General features: G+C 41.4%; 1 protein-coding gene across 2 annotated transcripts in view; it reads right to left on the bottom strand.

Moving 5' to 3' along the window:
- The window catches only part of LOC147207175 (SH3 and multiple ankyrin repeat domains protein 2-like), a 172,139-nt gene extending 151,863 nt beyond the window's left edge, over nucleotides 1–20,276 (bottom strand). For both annotated transcript variants that reach the window (XM_086106237.1, XM_086106238.1), the window contains exons 1-3: nucleotides 20,067–20,276; nucleotides 5,342–5,545; nucleotides 4,724–4,795 (exon numbers count right to left, since the gene is read on the bottom strand). In XM_086106237.1, coding sequence (XP_085962363.1) covers nucleotides 4,724–4,795; nucleotides 5,342–5,545; nucleotides 20,067–20,276 — 486 coding nt within the window. The remainder of the gene's footprint in view (nucleotides 1–4,723; nucleotides 4,796–5,341; nucleotides 5,546–20,066) is intronic.
- Nucleotides 20,277–20,578: the final 302 nt, after the last annotated feature.

Raw genomic sequence — 20,578 nt, 5'->3', positions numbered from 1 at the left:
AGCACAGATGGATGGCTGCTCCTTTGATGACAATGATGAGTCACTGCTCGTTTAATATCTGGAAATGCCAGGAGTTCATAGACATGCCCCAAAATAATTCATTCATTGGATTGTCTGATGTAGCTGATATACTCCCTGCGTATGAAAGTGTCTTTATTTCAGTTTTTTTTTTCCTGAACAGAATCAGTGTGCCCTGCGATTGGCTGGCAACTGATTCAGGGTGTCCCCCGCCTACTGCCCGAAGACGGCTGGGATAGGCTCCAGCACCCCCCGCGACCCTAGTGAGGATCAAGCGGTTCGGAAAATGGATGGATGGATGGAATCAGAGAATGGCTGTTTATTGGCAGTCTAAGTCGGAGCTTTTGTCAACCACAGAGCACCAGATGCTATTGGAAAACTGGATCTGTGACAGAAATCTGGATCAAGCCAAGAAATGAGCAATCATCCAAGATTTGATACCTATCCACCACTCCATTTTCTGCAACAGGTCCTGATCAAGGTCGCAGGAAGCTAGAGTCAAGCACAGCTGACTTGGGGCAAGAGTCTGGGTGCGCCAAGGGCTGATCACACAGTACTGCCACTGTCGAGTTTGCTGCCGTAAAACCCGAATTACCACATCGTTGTTCATAAACTAATAAAGGCTCAGTCTATTCAAGTCAAATCGAGGTAACAATTGTAAGCACTGGTATGTTAAATGACCAACATACAATGTATTGCCTTCTGCTTTACCTTCTTCTGCACTGCTTTCCCTTTCTGTCTGGTTGTGTCGCCTTTCCTAGTACGTACAGTGAAATTCCTCTACAACGAAATCATGTTTGCAGCAAGAGATTTTTCACAACAGGCGACTTTTCACTCTAGCAAATTGTATCTCAGATGTAAACACACACACACACACACACACACACACACACACACACACACACACACACACACACACACACACACACATACAACATATATGTGTACCGTACTCTTTATTTTTATTCCAATAGTGCATAAGTATGAGAATACACTTATCAAAAAGAAAAAAAAACAGGAAAGAAATTGCAAAATTTACGATCAGCATTCATTTTCACTTATATCAATTTCTTGCATGATGTATTTTATTTTGCTTCCTCCATCTTTCATTTTTATTACTTTTATCCTGTCTTCAAGCATTAAAGCTATTGTTTTCTTAACTCCTTGGTCTGCAAAGGTCCGTTTTGTAGCCATTTTAGCAATGCAACGTTCGTGCTGCGTCTGAAACTAACAAGAACAAAAACGTCCTGTACTACTGCGCATGTGTATGCCAGTGTGGTGGTTGCTGTTGCCGTTTCGGAGCTAAGCAGTAGGAGTCGCTGTGGCAGGCTGAGGTTGGATTAGACTTTTGCGGAAGGCTTGTTTTCGTTGTAGTGAACCTCATTGCCAGGCAAGGGTGGAGAAAATGATTTTGTATTACTCAACAGGGGGTCTTTTCGTTGTAGGGGGAAGCAGAGAAGAGGGAATGGCTTTCATGCATTAAGTTTTTTCACACTGGGGGGTATTTTCGCACATGTAGGTTTCGTTGTAGAGGTGTTTCACTGTAAGCCAAAAAGAGCAAGTGCCCGCAAACATTTACACTTTGGCACAACAACAGGATCTTATTCACTGTGGGAGAGCTGCCTTGGGCTTTCTTAAAACAGCTCGGCAGGGGAAACAAATCTTCAAATCGCCCAACACCCTTGACTTTTACTCTTGTGCGTGGGACAGAGATGGAGTGACGAAATGTTCTGCTGTTGGAGCTGGCAAGGAAAAAGAGACTCTTCATGAACATGGGATGAACCACGAGTTTTCATACACATCGCATGCCAACGAGTTGACAAGAAATGAGCTTCATACGCTTACTGTATTTGAAGTTTCCGAGGTCAAGCACACGTCACTCTTACCTTCACCGTAATAGTTAAAGCAATAGTAATAGTAAATAAATTAACTAGCATAATACGTTTGGTGTTTCATTGTAGTGTTGCATCCTTGTACTCTATTTTCAGCAGTTGATGTTTCACTTTTCAACATTGCCCTGGGAGTAGCTTTTTTTCTAATTGAATGAGATACCTTTCCTCATTTGAAAATCTTTAGCAGTTTTTAAGTCTTGGGAACCTGATTTATTAAGATAGCAAAGAGAGAGTGTTCGATAGTGTGCTTGCTGACTAATTTAGGGGCATATTATCCCGTTGGCACCCAAGTCAATTCCTTACGCGTGTTTTTTAGGCACTTTCATGAGACATGAGAATCCCATGGAGACCCATTTTTGAAAATATGGCACACTTTGAGGTTGACATAACTTGCATCGTGGATCCAGAAGTCATCGCCAGTGATGTGTGCGCGGATCATCACCGGGCTACTTTGAAGGTGTGTGTGTTTTTGCATTCACTTTTTCAGAAATCCAATCAAAGCTATTTTATCAGATTAACATGCTCCTAAAATTTAGCACACGGTGCAAATTGAGAATTGACCAGGTTGCCAAACCATGCACGGTGAGCATGGCGCTTGAGATACCACCCCCCAAAAATATTTTTAATTGAATCATATTTGTATATATTTATGCTATTTAAGCATTGAAAAAATGTCCATATGTCTCATATATGTGTGTGTAGGTGTCAGAGTGTTTTCTCTGACAAAGTTAAAGAAATGACTCGGCACACAGGGAAAATTGTCTTCAATATCGGCGGGAGGGATCTCTGAGAGCGAACGACGGTAGTTGCCCTGATGATCACACACTCAGCTCCCTCTCCACCGGTTCGAACTTTTATTGCAAAATACAAGAAAAACACTGCCCCCGAGATTTGCATACCGCGCCCCCCGGTCCGGCCCCTCGGTAGTGATCTAATCTACCCGAATACACAAGTCACAGACTTTGCTGGTGACAAATGTCCACCTGGGCGCGACAGCTGTTTCCAAACCGTCTTTTGGTATTTAACAACTCTTTGTTCCCAATTCGTTTATTCCTACTTTGTGAGAGAGTCATGCCTTTTTCCATCTGTTCGCCCCCCCCTTGCTCTGACGTGATTACTCAAAAAAAGGCCCTCCGCTCAAACGGCCGACACCTCTGCGCTGAGTATGTCCAGACATGCACAAATTAACCGAAACTTTAAACATGATACAATTTTGTTCATAGATTTCTCTATCAGTAGGTAAGTAGATTTTATGTCCTGTTTTTATATAATATCTCGTTTACTAATTTTTACATTGTATTTTCTTATTGTCTGTACAGTGTCCTTGGGTGGCATGAAAGGCGCTTTTAAATAAAATGCATTATTATTATCATTATTATTAGGTAGGTAGGTGGCTGGTACATACATAGATAGACGGATAGATAGATGGATAGATGGATAGATAGATAGATAGATAGATAGATAGATAGATAGATAGATAGATAGATGCAGCGATGCAGTAGAAAAGACCCAATAAATCTAAAACCGATCAGATTGATATTCACGGTTTTAGACAACTGCTTTATACAGTATGTGCCTTAAACATTATGCTTGGAGCTATTCTACAATGATACCCGCACATTCAAAATCAGTGACCACCTCCATTTCTTTTGCATCAGTCATGAGGGGAAATTTGATAAAACTTTGTTCTGCACTAAGACCTACATTGATACTGTGTTTTCTTGTACTTGACTGTTAAATGATTCCTTTACAGCAGGGATAGGCAACTAGGGTTCCTCGAGAGCCATATCCTGCCTGTTTTAGCTCTCTTCCTACTCCAATACATCTGATTCAAATGGTCAGGATCATTTCAGGCTTCAACAGAGCTTCCTGATGGCCTGATTGTTTTTATCAGGTGTTTTGGAATATGGAGACATCTAAACCAGACAGGCTATGGCTTTCGAGAAACTGGAGTTCCCTACCCCTGCTTTACAGCCATTAATAAAACAGCTACAATCTGTCAGTTTAAGATTACTGAGGCTTGACGGGTTGAGACATAACACCCTGTATCATCAGCATACTACTGCCATTTACATGCCTTTGCAAACACCCATCCATCCATTTTCTAATCCGTTTATCCTCACAAGGGCTGCGGGTGTACTGGAGCCTGTCCCAGCAGTAGGCCCAACCTTGAACTGGTTGCCAGCCAATCGGAGGGCACACATAGACAAACAACCATTTGCGCTCACAATAACACCTAGGGACAATTTAGAGTGTTAAGTTAACCCCCCCTGAACGTTGTATTTATTTATTTATGTATGTATGTATGTATGTATGTATTCATTTATTCGTTCATTTGTTTATTTATTTATTGTGGACTGTTGGGGAAAAGCGGAGTACCCCGAGAAAAGCTACTGTATGTAGGCACAGGAAGAACATACAAAGTCCACACAAGAAGGCCAGAGCCCGGGAATCGAACGCCGAACCTCTGCACTGTGAGGCAGACGCTAACCGGTTGACCACCGTGCCACCAATTAGGAATGAATTTATGTAAAAGCATAACAGAATCGATGCCAACACTGATCCTATATCCTGACCTGCAGGAGGGGCATGGATGTAAAAACCCCATTTGTTCAGGAGTGGTTCATTGAAATCACACAATTAATGTCATCTTCCCAAGGCAACTAGTTCTACACTTTGCAGTAGTCAGTTAAAAGCAACTTCATTAATCTCGAGACTAAATATTATCGGGTTATAATTATAATAATATAAAGAACTTAGATAATTTTTATAAAGAATATACTATTTTTTTTCTGTTGTAGGCAAATTCTTACCTTTGTATGAAGTTTGGCAATCTGTTTCTCATCCAAATTGGGCTGCCTGTAGACCCGGCTCTTGTAGCGAAACTGTAATGGCAAAACAAGTGCTAAAACGTAACAGATGAAATATCCCTGTGGATAATAGTCTACACCATTCGAGTGTTGATTTCAGCAATTCAGTAATACTTAATTTAATTTGAGGAAAATGATAAAACATGAGTCAAACATGTTCCGACCCTTTCATAATGTATTTCTGCTCATATTCACAAATCCACACCAAGGTATCTCTTTTCAACGCTGGTGCAAACACGACACAGAGAGGTTAGACCCGCAGATGAGCGCAGACTGGCGAAACTGCGAGAGGGAGTGCTGCGCTGCTGTGTGAGTGGTCACAGCTGACTTCAGTCATGGCCAGTCAAAGCAGATCCTTTTATTCCCATTTTGTAAGGCTCGCTAATTGCTCACTAGCGTCTCAACATGATGGAAGCAAATCGGAAGTGGGCATTTGGAGAGCGCACAGACCCTGATAAACATTTGTTACAATTACCTGTAGTCTGACACAATTTGCATATTGTGTATTTTCTGCTTACTAATGTAATTAGTGTGACAAAAAATATCTAAATGGATGCGTACCTCCAAACATGGAACACCTTTGCTGATTGGCTGAGGGTACTCTCGGAGGTTATGTTCTTCGTCCAGAAACTTTCCATCTCTTCCACCGTTGGTAGGCTGGAAAAGGCCGTAGTTGAGCACATCCTTCAGGCTCTGATTAAGTGTACATAGGATCCTTTGCTTGGCAAACCAGACTGTGGCGTTCGGGTTGAACCGCATACATTTCTGGGAGTGTAAGAGAAAGCAAAATAAGCAAGAAAAATTAAAGCAGCAGTTAAAAAAATCAGCACAATTGTAATCTTTTTGATCTAAATAGATTTCACATTGATGTTATGTTCACAACCTTTTCGTAGAACATCAAATTTTTCTTTGGGAAAAAAAAAGGTTCGATTTGGACAATGTTGACACAGCTCTCTACTGCTAAAATAGTCCAATTCAGAGGTGGCGGAGAGTGGGTTCAGTGACTGTGCCCTATGAACCATCTTCCACCGCAGACTTAGCACTTCAAGGATGAGCTGGCTGTGCACGATGACTCTTCCTCCCTTGAAGATCTCATTTGTTTGGACAATCGACTGGAGGAGAGACAACGGGAACATGGAGCAGAGCGGTACCAAGCCTGAGCTCCGTCCAATTCCAGCTGTCCATGGTGAGGAACCGATGCAGCTCGAAGGTGGGCGACTGAATGCCAAGGAGAGATTGCGGTGATTCTCGTCTGGGGCCTGTTTCTACCGCGGTCTAGAGTCACCGAGTAACAATATTCCCGACAAGACCTTCACACACGAAGTTTGAACATGTCCTCTTTCTGAAATGTGTAAAAACTCAAGAATGCAATTTCCAAAAGTTATCACTGAAAGGTCACCAATCGCCAAGAATAACCAGTCACCATAGCTGCAGCACACCTGCCGGCCAACCTTAACCTTACTGCCAGCAGAAGAACAATTTCGAGCTTGGCAGTAAAATGCCTAAAAAGAAGACAAAGGTGGCAAACAATGGACAATGCATCCTGCCTGATGGCACCAGCAACCACATCAGCGCTCCGCTTCACCCTGCATTACAATGAATCTTTCACTCGCATACAGTACCGCAATATCTGAGCAAAACAGTGGAGCTGTTTACATAGACAAGGAAAATAGATTACCTTCTGTAAAGCACACAATGAGTGAATCTGAAATAAGCTGCTGCGGCTGCTCATTGTATAGTTAATCACAAGTCATATGAGAGTTTGCGTGCCAAATGAATATTCTGGTTCTGATTTACTAAAGTTTGTGGGTGCCAAAATGAGCAGGAGCTTGATTGCTCGATAATTACTATGACATACAATATCTTCCATTGAACATTGACATTTTAGAGCATCTGAATAATCTAAGAGCTGACTTTTAGGCAGTCACAAGGAGTCATATCATGATGTCACCTATGACACAGCGGCGGCTCAGAGACGAAGTTGCAAGGAAAGATTACTTTCCAAGCACTGCAGGACTGAGAGATTCAGGTGGTTATGTCTTCCGGCCGCCATTGGACTGTCAAATGGATCCTGTTAAGGCAGTAGTAGTATGTAGTAACTTTTAAATTATTTTATTTGATGCTTTTGTTTCTCTTTCAAGTTGACTTTGAGCATTCTAATTAAGATATCCTTTATTTGTCCCGCAATGGGGAAATTACAGTCAGAATTCAGAATGGAAAACACTGGGTAGGGAGAGGGAAAAATTCTGTAGGGAAATCATTTTTGCTACGGGACAGGACCTCTCTCTCTCTATCCTGTGCATTTGAGTCATTTCATTTCAAGACAATTGCTACTGGCCTGTCGAAGAGTAGTTTTGTGGGTGTGCTTTTCCAAGTTTTCAAACACAATGTAAAGCACTATGGACACACATTTGGGATAAGTTAAATCAAACAAAACGTGGATGCTGGATTGCTCAAATGATCAGAGCAAATGTTTTTTCTGTAATTTTATGTTTGTTTGCCTTTTCCACAAACACTTCCAATTCCAATCCCATCTTAGATCACACGCAACACGCCCAACAGAAGCACGCATTAGCTGGTTAGCAAGTTTGACAGATTTGGAGTTTGTGATTCTTCTGTATGACATGAATTGATAACTGGGGTGGAGCCTACTGTTTTATAGATATTAAATATTTGACCTAACTAACTCAATGTCACCTCTCGATGCCTGCTACGAGTCATCTTGCATTCCTTGATGCCCAATTTAAGATAATAAAATGTTTTAAACCATTTATTTAATTTTGTTTTAATTTTCTAAGATGATTCAATTCTATTACAATTATCCTAAGTGTCTTTGGAGTAATGTAGCACTGTCTGATGTCTGAGTTTTTTTTTTTTGTTTCTGTAAGACCCTTCACATTTGGTCAGTGATGTGATACTATATATTAACCCTTTCATGCACCCTGTAACGTGATAACATGATGAGCTATCCACTGTAGTAACCGCTGTCCCTGAAAGGGTTAAGTTCTTTGGCCAGAAGTTGAGTTGTGGTTTGGTGTTTTATTTAGCAGTGGGATTGGCTGCAGTTCTGCAGGGTCTCCTTGCTGTGGCAATTTGCCCTCTGGCTCCTGCTCATTTTCCGGCTGAAATTTGTCTTCCTATCGCTGACAACTTGGAGGCCAAGAGTGGCCAACGAGTCAATCGCGAGGTGTTTAAGGGAAGAAAATTGTTCTTGTATGTTGTGCGCGTGCTATTATTACTCTTATTATTAGATATTTTAGGTTACTCTGTGCTATAGTGTGTGCACCCTATTACTTTCACATTCTTAAGTTTAAACTTAAGAATGATACTTAAGAACTTAAGGTGATACTGTTTGGTCCCAGTGGCCCTTGTTCATCCCATCCTGTAGACTTGGGCCCCCTGTCTCCTTATCTTAAGTCAGGGGTGCCCACACTTTTTCGGCCTGAGATCTACTTATGACATGACCGAGTCAAAATGATCTACCGCCTGTTAAAAATGAAAAACACATTATTTACAGTATATAGAGTATATATTTTGAATTATTTTTATTTGTACATTATAGATATGCATGAGTGCATCAACCTGTATAGCACAATACAACAAATAAATGTTTTGTAATTACCTTACTCTGACGACTTGCACTGAATTAAATCAGACAGGGATGCATAGTCCGGACAGTAGCTGCTGATAGCCAGCCTCAAGCAGATTTCCAGATGCTCATCAGTCATGGTGGAACGGTACTTGGATTTAATGATCTTCATGTGGGAAAAGGCTGACTCACATAAATATGTGGAGCCAAATAATGCGGTCAAAAAGGTAGCACATTTCCTGATGTTGGGGTACTTGTCCTCTGGGAGTAAGTTCCAGAATTGCACTTTGAAAACGACATTGTAAAAAATAAGTCCTCCTCCCACTCCTTATGGTCGTGGTAGGTCTTCGGATTTTTACTTAGTCCAGCTTTTCCACTCATATTTATCTCCTGTCTTATTCTCAAATTTACGAGAGTTGTGCAGTAATTAGCGGAGTTGAATGTGCATGCGCAGTGACGCGTGTGGCAGAGAAAGTTCGAATGTCATTGTCAGGATGGATTAAAAAAAAAATAATAATAATTGTCAGGACGGATTTTCTGTGATTTGTAATTGACTTCTTAAATAAAGATTGTTATTAAAAAAAAAACTGTCAGGGCGGATGGTCGACCTGATCTACCCACAATGCCTTTCAGATCTACCGGTAGATTAGGATCGACGTAATGGGCACCCCTGTCTTAAGTCAACAGTCTCAAACTTGGGTCTTAAACTGGACAGTGATTTTAAACTTGATCGGCAAATTGGTGCCGTTGTTAAATCTACTCTGGCATCCCTTCACTGGCTCCCGATAAATTTTAGAGTTCTTTTCAAGATCCTATTATTTGTTTTCAAATCTCTAAATGACCTCACGCCACCTTGGGGGGTGAGACGAGGATTTTATTAATTTTTATATATACAGTATATATCCAGGTCTTGATTTCTTCCAGCCAGGATAAAAGTGATCTTAATGAGAAAGCATATTTATATATATATATGTATATATATATATATATATATATATATATATATATATATATATATATACACACACACACACACATACACACACACACACACACACACACACACACACACACACACACACACACACACACACACACAACAACTGAGCGGCTGGATAGCTCAGTTGGTAAGGCCTCGGTTTGGCATACGGGAGACGGTGGTTTGAATCCCGCTTGGGGCAAAAAATGAGCACATAACACCATCCATCCAGTGTGGGTCCTTGGGCAAGATCCTTCACACTAATGCCTACCTCATACAATGATGAGAGACAATAAAATGAATGACATGCCGGCTCAGACGTCGCCCGGCCAAACAAGGTCTGCGTCAGGTGCTGGGGAACCAGAGCACCTTGATGAAAAATGGGCTACTGGAACAAAGCGGAGATGGGCGAGATGCAATAACATGGCTCTGTTGGAATGCTACTACTCAAGCAACCTTAGTCAGAGGGGTTACATGCAGAGAATGTGGGCTAAATGGTTACCACGAAACAACTAGCAGCTCAGTGTTCCAACATCCACAAACGGCAACTGCTGTCACAACTTGAGATTGATGAGGTACAACGCAGGTTCCATTGTGAAGGGCCCCAGGCTGCCAGAACAGAGGAGGAGGTCATACCAGAGATTGGGAGGCAAACCCCAATGAATGCAGGTGATGAGATTGGGAGGCCAGCCCCAATGAATGAAATGCTGAGCGAGGCAGCAACTGACCTGAAAGCTAAGATCATGGCGAGAATGAAAGCTGGGCAACCTAGAAGCCGATTACAACGGCTATGTGAAGTACCGCCTGAAAGTCTCATGGAAAGTGTGAATGCAGCACTGAGGGCGATCCCTACCGTAACGATCACGGAAACCAATGAGCTGATATACGCTTCAGCATCAGTGATCCTTGAGATGCTTGGCTATAAGAGCAACCATGGGAGCCATGAGAAATGTTACCCGCCAAGCAAAAGACGATTGGAGGCTAAGATCAAGGCGGCTCGGAAAGATGTGAGTCAATTGACTGAGGCCCAGAGAGGTGTGATGAAAAGGCCGATACCCGAGAGGTACATCCAGATGACCATACCTGAAGCACTTGAAACTGCCAAACAAAGGCTCCAATCCTTGTCCAGCCACCTAAAGCGGTACACGAAAGAGAATGAGGCCAGACGAATAAACAGGCTGTTCGCAACACAACCTGCGAAAGTGTACGCTCAGTGGCAGGGTCCTAACAACAGAGCTGACCCACCAAGACTGGAAACTGAAAGGTACTGGAAAGGCATGTGGGAGAAGGAGGTTGCACATAACAGCAGTGCACAATGGCTGGTGACCCTAAGAGAGGACCACAGCAACCTCCCTGAACAGAACCCAGTTACCATAACAGTGGCAGACATACAGGAAAGAGTCTCAGATATGAAGAACTGGACAGCACCAGGCCCGTACATGGTCCACACCTACTAGCTAAAGAAACTCACAGCACTCCATGAGCGCCTAGCATCACAAATGAACCAGCTGCTGAGGGATGGGACTCACCCAGGATGGCTAACCGAAGGGCGAACGATCCTGATCATGAAGGATCCCTCAAAGGGTGCAGTCCCATCCAACTATCGGCCAATAACCTGTCTCATCATTGCGGCTAAGATAAGTGGACACATGGATGAGCGAAGCACAGAAGGGCATTGGTAGAGATACCAGAGGAGCCAAACATCAGCTCCTGGTTGACAGAACAGTCGCACAAGACTGCAGGTCCCGACGTACCAACCTGTGCACAGCCTGGATTGATTACAAGAAAGCCTATGACTCGATGCCACATACATGGATCACTGAATGCTTGGAGTTGTATAAGGTGAACAGGACCCTAAGAGCCTTCGTTGCGAACTCAATGAGGATGTGGAAAACCACACTTGAAGCCAATGGCAAGCCACTTACCCAAGTTGTATGCTAAGAGCGAAAGGGACATATCCATATATATATATATATATATATATATATATATATATATATATATATATATATATATATATATATATATATATATATATATATATATATATATATATTTTAATATATAAATATATATATATTTTATATATAAGGTCCGTGAGGTGGTAGCGACTGTACTAGGTTTTTAATGAATGCCTTTTTCAAATCATGATATTCTTTCGGGACCTTAGCAAGGATAATAGTTTCTGTCTGGGGGATTGACGGCTCTTTTATTTTCCGGTTCGGCGGACTGTAAACAATGGGCATGGCAAAACAAACTCCAATTTTCCAATTATGGGTAGGCTCCAATTAATGTTGAGATTATGTGCCTTTAACTAAGGGAGACCTAAAACAATTAGAGTCACATGGGGGTGGGGGGGGGGGCATGATTAAAAAGTCTCCTTTGTTTTATGTGATTTCCTGAGAGCATTGTATCTCCTCCCATTTGGTTCCATCTTCAAGAAACATGGTATTTCTTTCCACTGCTATGCAGATTACTGTCAGATCTATGTCCCACAGAGCAAAAAAGATGCTTTCTCATTAAGATCACTTTTATCCTGGCTGGAAGAAATCAAGACCTGGATGACACTAAATTTCTTGAATTTCAATGAAAAGAAGACGTGATGGTACCAAATCCACCCTACACAAAGTCGACAGTTTTTCCCTCACAATTGATAATTCCACTGTATCTCCTTCCCTTCAGGTTAAGAGCCTGGGTGTCATCCTCGACAGCTCACTATCTTTCCACTCCCACATCAATAACATTACCCGGTCCGCATATTTCCACCTCCGTAATATCGACCGTCTCCGTCCCTCTCTCACTCCTCACACCACTGCTATCCTTGTTCACAGTCTCGTCACCTCCCGTATCGACTATTGCAATTCACTTCTCTTCGGCCTACATCAGAAATTCCTCCATAAACTTCAACTTGTTCAGAATTCAGCAGCCCGGATCATCATGAGAACCCCCTCCTTCCATCATATCACCCCCATCCTCCGACAGCTCCATTGGCTCCCTGTCAAACTTAGAATCAAATTCAAAATACTTCTCTATACATTCAAAGTCATCCATAACCTTGCCCCCCCCCCACCCCTATCTGTCAGATCTTCAGATTTCCACTCCCTCTCGCTCACTCAGGTCCTCATCATCCCTCCACCTCTCTGTACCCTCTGCCCATCTCAGCACAATGGGGTGCAGAGCCTTCAGCCGCTCTGCCCCAAAATTCTGGAACTCACTTCCACCCAATATTCGTAATATTGACTCTCTTCCCACATTCAAAACCCAGCTCAAAACCCACCAATTCAGACTTGCATATTCAACTTAAATCTATCTCTTCTTTTATTTATAATTTTATCTGTGGTTTTATTGTTTGCCCTTGGTTGTAAAGTGCCATTGAGTGCTGTGAAAGGCGCTTACAAATAAAATGTATTATTATTATTATTTGGTCCCAGTGGCCCTCGTACATCCCATCATCCCATCCTGCAGACTTGGGCCCCCTTGCTCCTTATCTTAAAACAACAGTATCACACTTGGGGCTTAAACTGGACATTGACAGGGTTTTAAATTGGACCGTTAATTCCAGCTTCTTTCATCTTAGGCAGCTGGCTAAAGTAAAACCTCTCCTTTCTCATGAGCACTTGGAAACAGTAATTCATTCCTTTGTCACATCCCAGCTGGATTACTGTAATGCACTTTACTTTGGAGTCAGCCAATCCTCCATTAAGCGTCTCCAGCTGGTCCAGAATGCTGCTGCTCGCCTCTTGACTGGTCCTCGTAAGAGGGAGCACATAACTCCTACTTCGGCATCCCTTCACTGGCTCCTGATACATTTTGGAGTTATTTTTAAGATCCTATTATTTGTTTTCAAATCTTTAAATTACCTTGCGCCACCTTACCTCTCTGAGCATCTCCGCCCCTACACACCTGCCTCAGGTCTGCGGACCAGACATTATATGTCTAAGCGGAGGCTGAGATGGCATTGAGCCTTTTCCCTTTCTGGGCTCTCTCTTTGGAATGACCTCCCACTTAACATTTGGCAAGCCCCTTTGCTCCCCATCTTAAAAACTTGTCTCGAAACACATTACTATGCTTTAGCTTTTGACTCAGCATGAGACGATTTTTTGTTTTACTGTTTTAGTGCTTTCTACTGTCTTTGTTATTAATTTATTGTTTGTTGTTGTAGATATGATCTTTGCTCCATGTACAGCACTTCGTATACAGAGGTGGTTGTTTTAAAGTGCTCTATAAATACAGTTGAATTGAGTTGAGATGAAGAGAATTGGTCGTAAATTTGACCTCTGCCATGAGACTCCGTCAAGATCAATCACTCTATTGACCTCAGTAAGTTCCTCTGTCGGACAGCCAAGAGCTTCAACCACACATGTAATTGTGGGCTTGGAGGACAATGCTGATGAATACATACATGATATGTACTTAATGTTTATTGTTTCATAACAGTTGGCCTATTTTGCAGTCAAGTCAAGTCAAGTCAGCTTTTATTGTCAAATATGCTCTATGTGGAACATACAGCACAGATGAAATTACTTTCCTCTCTCAACCACAGTGCAAGCATGTAGTGCATTGAACACACACAGCTAAAATTTACATTAAAATTCCATAAGACATAAATATGTTAAATTAAAATAAATAAACAAATAGCAACAACAGACAACCAAGGGCACTTATGATTATTGTATATCCGTAGTTACTTGTTTTAAGTGCAACGCGATACTGTGGTATCGTGGTGACTGCGCATTGTAAGGTTGTGGCCAATGTGAAGGTAGGTCTCTCCTCATTATTACCTGCTACTACTCTGTGAACGCATTGTTTAATAATGTTGTAATAGCCCATGCTCATATTACTCAAAATGTGGTTCATGTGATTGGAAAGAGTAGAACCTGTCAATGCTTTGTCAATACGTCAGCATTGATATGTATGTACATACTGCACATTTATGAGTTTGCATTTTACACTTATGTTTATGTGTATGCTTGATCACCCCAGGCATGTACTTTAATGCATATTTTGGGTGAAAGGACGCGCATGCATTGTTGGGTATTTGCCCATATTTCCAATAGTAGTGGTGGAGTTTTTACTTTAAGTGTTTTCATTGTTTGTGTGCAAGGCTGGTGCGTGTATAACTTGCAGGTTTAAATTGTTAATGTGGTGTGTTTACCATTCATGTACTCAAGAATGCTTGAGCTCAATAATTTTTTACACATTACTTTGTATTTTACTCACACACACAATTATGGTTGGGCTGACAATTGGGGTGTATGCTTTCACTAACACGCTCCTTTTCAAATATATAAGTGATGGGCCGTGTGTGGGGAAATCATGCATCTTCAAGTACTTCAGTGGAACTAGTGTGATGTGTTTAGTTTGTAGACCTCGTGTTCTGCATACTCATTTTCATAATTACGCCTGATTGCTACATGTGGGCCACTCTGTTAACTATGCGCAGTTGCGTGCATGCTCTTTTGGCTACATGCTAGCCTTAATATGCGTGTGCTTGCATGAATCATGTGACCGCTTTTTACATACTTAGGTTGAAGGGAATTGCATGTACCGGCAGGCACATGCATACGTTCTAGAGGGGAAGGGTGTTCATCAAATAAGTGCTCACAGAGTTGGTGCTTGCAGGTATATGTATCTCCTTTTACTGTATATAGTTGCTTGAAAGAAAGTGCGTGTATTGGTCATGTAAGTATAGGAACACCATGTATTGGCATGGTGAAAACTGCATTGGCATATGGGTGCCCACGCACACACACACACACACACACACACACACACACACACACACACACACACAGTAAAATGGATTGTTCCACTGAGTGCTTGAGTTGGTGTGGGCACTCATGAAGCATATTAGCGTACATCCACAGGTTTGGATGTGGTGATGGGCGTATGCTTGTAGAGTGTACACAAACTTACACTCTTCGGTGATACATGTTTTGTTATTATTATTATTATTATTACTACAGTTCTTCCATTATTCATTCATTTTTGTGTGTTGTTTTGTGTGAATTTCTACTGTGATAATGTGTCCAGCGGGTGATTACACATTATGCCGCTATGTGTCTGTCAAGGGTCGACCTGAGAAGGTTGGTTCACGGTTCATCTTAGACCAATGTCCTTTAGTAACCCTGACCGGCTCAAACTAAATTCAACTAGTTGGGGTTTTTTTTCTTTTTGGATGTCTTGTTAAAATAACACCAATGCTTTGAGATTCCCACAAACCGCAAAACAATTTCCAAAAAAGGAATTCTTTATTGCTGAGTGAGTTTTCTGAAGTTAGTCAGCTTATTCATCTCGGTAAATTTCCACTGAGGTCATTGTAAATGTTCGTTTTGCCAGATTCTGACCGAATACAAAGAATCACCTGCTATGAGCGTGGGCTCTTTCTTGATAATCTAATCTGAGCGTACGATCAGTGCCGGTGCTATGATTTGAATGCAATTGAAAGAGGATTACAATATCTAATTGGAATTAGCCAATTTTATTACAATAAACTATATGGACAGTCAAAGAAGGAAAACTTTGTAATACTGTAGCATACAGTACATATCCTTCCAAATTCCGACTGCCATACTCTGAATTTGTGTTTTGTGAGGTTTTCGACTTGACCACTCGAATTGTTTCACTGGTAAATTACTTTTACATTCAGTAATTTTCACCCTTTTGTCAAACAGTTTTTCAAATCTTTACCAGCCGAATCTAATTGTTGGAATTATGACTGAAGTATTTGTGAAGTGATTTGAATTTACTGCTTATCCTCACAAGGGTCGCGGGAGGTGCTGGAACCTATCCCAGCCATCTTCATGCTGTAGGCGGGATACACCTTCAACTGTTGTCCAGCCAATTGCAGGGCACACACAGACAAACAACCATTCACACTCACAATCACACCTCTGAAAAATATACTGTAAATTTAACTTAGTTGCTATTTGTCGTCTAAGTACACATTGTTCATCATTTTCATACTGGTAAAAGAAAATTTGATGAAATTAATGATGTACCGTAATTTCCGGACTATAAGCCGCAACTTTCGTCACACACTTTCAACTCTGCGGCTTATTTAATGAAGCGGCCTATATAAAGATTTTTCTAATGGACGCCAGGGAGCGCTCAAGCAGAAAAGGTAAGAGTGAGACAGGTTGATAAATGTACGGTTCGAGGAAAACGCGATCATCTGTCGCACTGAAAACAACCGGCCATGAGAGGGTGTATTTGACCTGTGTTTTGGGCTGCAAAAAAACCTCCCGAAGGACATTGTCATGAAAGCTGACACAAAAGCGTAGACGTTAGAAAGCGTAATGAAGGAATGGTTGACCGAGTGTTACGGAAATTTTTTAATTTTATTTATTTATTTTTTTAAAGCGGGACCTGTATGTATTTAATAATTCACTTGGGCCATTGACTCCCCAGACACTTTGTTGTGTGATCTCATACACCAGGGGTGTCAAACATACGGCCAGCGGGCCGGAACAGGCCCCCAAGGAGGTTCCATCAGGCCCGCGGGATCATTTAAAAGTGACAAAATCATAAAAGATACGGAATTAATAGTTTTAATAAGGTGCAATTCATGTAAAATCCGCTAGGGGACGAACTGTTTTGATCAGAGAAGAAGACAACAGCAGTCTCAGCCTGTCACTGAGACAGACCCAACACAGCAAATGCTATCAAGGACATGTGAATACTTTATTCTTTACACATTTAATAGCACTCTCCTTAGTTTGTAAGGTGTCGGCAGGAATTAAATTTAGATTTTATATGCACGTGTAAATGGTCTAAAAATTCCTTTCTTTATAAATCTCGTTTGATCTTAAAATGCATAACTATATTTTTCAATACCAATTACTTGTTAAAGTTGTGTGCCTTTGTCCAATCGGTGGGATCATTTGATGATGGGATGATAAAAGTAAATTGCACGTTTGTCTAAGGAAATCTAAGATGCTTCATGAAATGTTTTGTAAGAGATATTCATTCATTCATTCATTTTCCGAACCGCTTGATCCTTACTCGGGTTGCGGTGGGTGCTGGAGCCTATCAGCTGTCTTCGGGCAGTTGGGGGGACACCCTGAATCGGTTGCCAGCCAATCGCAGGGCACTCAGAAACGAACAACCATATGCACCCACACTCACACCTAGGGACAATTTTGAGTGTTCAATCAGCCTGCAATTCACGGGGAGAACATGCAAACCCCACATAGGAAGGCCAGAGCTGGAATTGAACCTGGTATCTCCGCACTGTGAAGTCAACGTGCTAACCACTCGACTACCGGGCCACCCTGTAAAAGATACGCTCATTAAATTTCAACAGTTTCCTAATGTTCTTGTGCTTCTTTGGACCAAAACAAAGGAAAGACATATTATTTTGGCTATTTATAGCAGAGTATGGTATAATTTTAATGGTCCGGCCCACTTGACATCTACCAAGTCCGTATGTGGCCCACAATGTGAAATGAGTTTGACACCCCTGTCATACACCATAAGCTGTCCAGGGAAACAACATTATACACATCGACCCATACAGCATATTACACTCATATCGTGTAAATGCAAAATACCTGGGGCATACCGGGTAATTAAAAATGAAAAGTGAAACTGACGGCTTTATGAGGACGTCATGCAAATAAATCATGCACAATTCCCAACAGCACACGCTCATAAAATATGTCATGAATGCAAAGCATCCAAATATTCAGCGCCACCATAAATAATAGTGCAGTTGTAAATTCACGTGACTTCATTGCTGGAAAATGGGTTCAGTTTGGTTCAGTTTTTGTGAACATGGATGGACGCCTGTCTCTATTTTGCGCAGTGAAAAGGTGTTTTGCCCTTTTCTCCAAATATTCCTTTTTTGGGATAGTTCCCCCACTTTCTTGTTTATAAGTAAATATCAAAAAAGATAACCCAAGTAAAAACAAAATGCAGCTTTTAAAGGGTAAAGGATGTGCCACAACTTAAGAAAGCTGTCATTGGGTGAGAGGCAGGCTTCCCCCTGAACTGGTCGCCAGCCAATGGCCGATTTTATTTATTAAGGAAAAAAAATGATTCAAAGCTACCTGTGCTTTGAATGGACTGTGTGAAAAAGTAATTGGCCCCTAAAAGTAATAACTGCTTATAGAGGGCCCCTAAACCTAATAACACATCTGTGGAGAGATTTGACCCATGCACATGTCAATTTGTGTTGGGCAAAACCCTTTTAGGTTACAATTGCATCCTGCTAATAATTTCCACTAGACAGCATCGGAACACGAACAACTCAACTCAATGCGGAATATAAAGTGACTGTAATGCCATACATAAAGCGCATCGGATGACAGGATGCACTGTTGGCTTTTGGGAAAATTGAATGTTTCAAGGTGCGCCTTATCGTGCGGAAAAATACACTATATACAATTAATCTTACACTTAAACATTTAGGTTGGGAAACTTGGTAAAAAAAAAAGTAAGAATTTGAGACCAGGGCAAATACTTTTTCACAGCATGTCCCTGTGACCACTCCAGTAAGAGGATGGTCACCGGCCTTTTTGAGACCGAGCGCTTCTTGACTGACTGGTGCTGATTAATGCAAAGGGCTATTAGTTTGATGTGCTTATTAAATAAGAAATGTGCTCAAATTACCTTAATTTTATGTTATTATTCCAGATATTCAACTACACTATGTAAAGGGACCGATCATGTTAATGATTTCTCGTAATAATCCAGTAGTCAAACAGGTAAGTATCAATATGAAACATGTTTCTATAAATCTGTGTTTACATTTCCAAATGACCACTTCTACAACATTCCTAAGAAGTCAAAATGTCCAGTCACCAGTGAGCTAAGTTGAGAACACTCTTGTGTTCCTTGGGAGATACTTGGTGTAAACGAGCACCAACATGGTGACCCCCTGCACTACAGAAAATGCGCAGATGGATTCACACATTCCACAGTCTGAGCTGTTTATTTGACTTTCAAGTTTGATTTATTCAAAGTCAATTCAGAACCTAAAGCAGACGAAATACAAATTGAGATGAAATTCCATCTGTATTGTGTCTCTCACTATAGTTTCAGTATGCAACATCCGTTTGACACAAAGAATGCGCGGATGTTTGAAGTTGTGAGAGATGGCACTAACATTTTCAGAAGTGTTTTAATCTTTCTCCTAATTTCAAAAGATTGATATAATCAGAATGCTTACTGAATACAGAAACTGCCAACATATAATGTTGACAATAAAATTGTTACATATTAATTAATTCCACAGACAAATTAGAGAAGATGGTACTCAAGCATAGTTGGAAGCATGGGACAGAAATTGGAGCAGAGAGCGACCTAAACCTGCATAAATTGTTAAGATATGTATGAAGAAATAAATATAACAGAAAAGAGACATTTGTTGTCAATAACATTCATGATGTAGGCTTAAGAAGCTCGAGAAAATGACAAGCTCACATATTTTCTGCATGCTCAGCTTCAAAAAACAGGTGAGCCGTGATTGGGTGTAGATGAAGCCTTGAGCAACTGTGATTGTCATTTTCACTGGACAGAGAGCGGCAAAATGGCTGCCACTGATGATGGCGAAAAACAGGTGGATTTATTCCATCTTCTTCCAAAATATGAATAAAAATGCAGTGTTTACACAAGTGAAGTAAGACACATATACAACATAATATTGTCAAGCACATTTTTGAGTTGACATCCCCTTTAAGGCCCCCTTGCCTCCGTCATCCATCAAAGTCACTCACCGTCTGTTGCAGGTCGGGGATGATAATCCGGATGACCTGTGAGTTTATGTGTACGTCGTCCATCTGGTGTGACAAAGGCTCAGCGGTGGCCCTTATCGTTTCATAAATGGTTTCTTCATGGGAGCTTTCAGAGGCGCAGTCGTCGGAGTAATCAGAAAAACTCTGGGCCATCTCATCCTCACTAGAAGTGGGGCTCCGGGGGATCGTCATCAGGCCTGTCAGATTTTGCTGCGTCAGACAAGGAAAAGCAGGAGTCAATCAGCCAGTCTTCCTCAGTTGCTTCATTGCAATACATTCAACCATTTTGGCGGTTTTCTATGAAGATGCTTGATAGTTTCATCCTCTGAACAGTGAACCCTGCCAGAGTTTAGAGACTGTAATAAACCGAGGCAACCAGATAAAAAAATGAGAACTGCATGTCATGTAAAACCATGAGTCACACCTTAGTCAGGCACTTATGACTGGCCTAATACAGTGGTACCTCTATCTTCATACGACATTTTCAAATTACG

The sequence above is a fragment of the Hippocampus guttulatus genome, chromosome 3 (genome assembly GCF_054856545.1).
Source record: "Hippocampus guttulatus isolate MCC_2025c chromosome 3, RoL_Hgut_1.0, whole genome shotgun sequence".
In the NCBI taxonomy this organism is placed as follows: domain Eukaryota; kingdom Metazoa; phylum Chordata; class Actinopteri; order Syngnathiformes; family Syngnathidae; genus Hippocampus; species Hippocampus guttulatus.
Note: the sequence above shows the minus strand (reverse complement) of the source record. Positions and strands in the feature narration are given on the sequence as shown.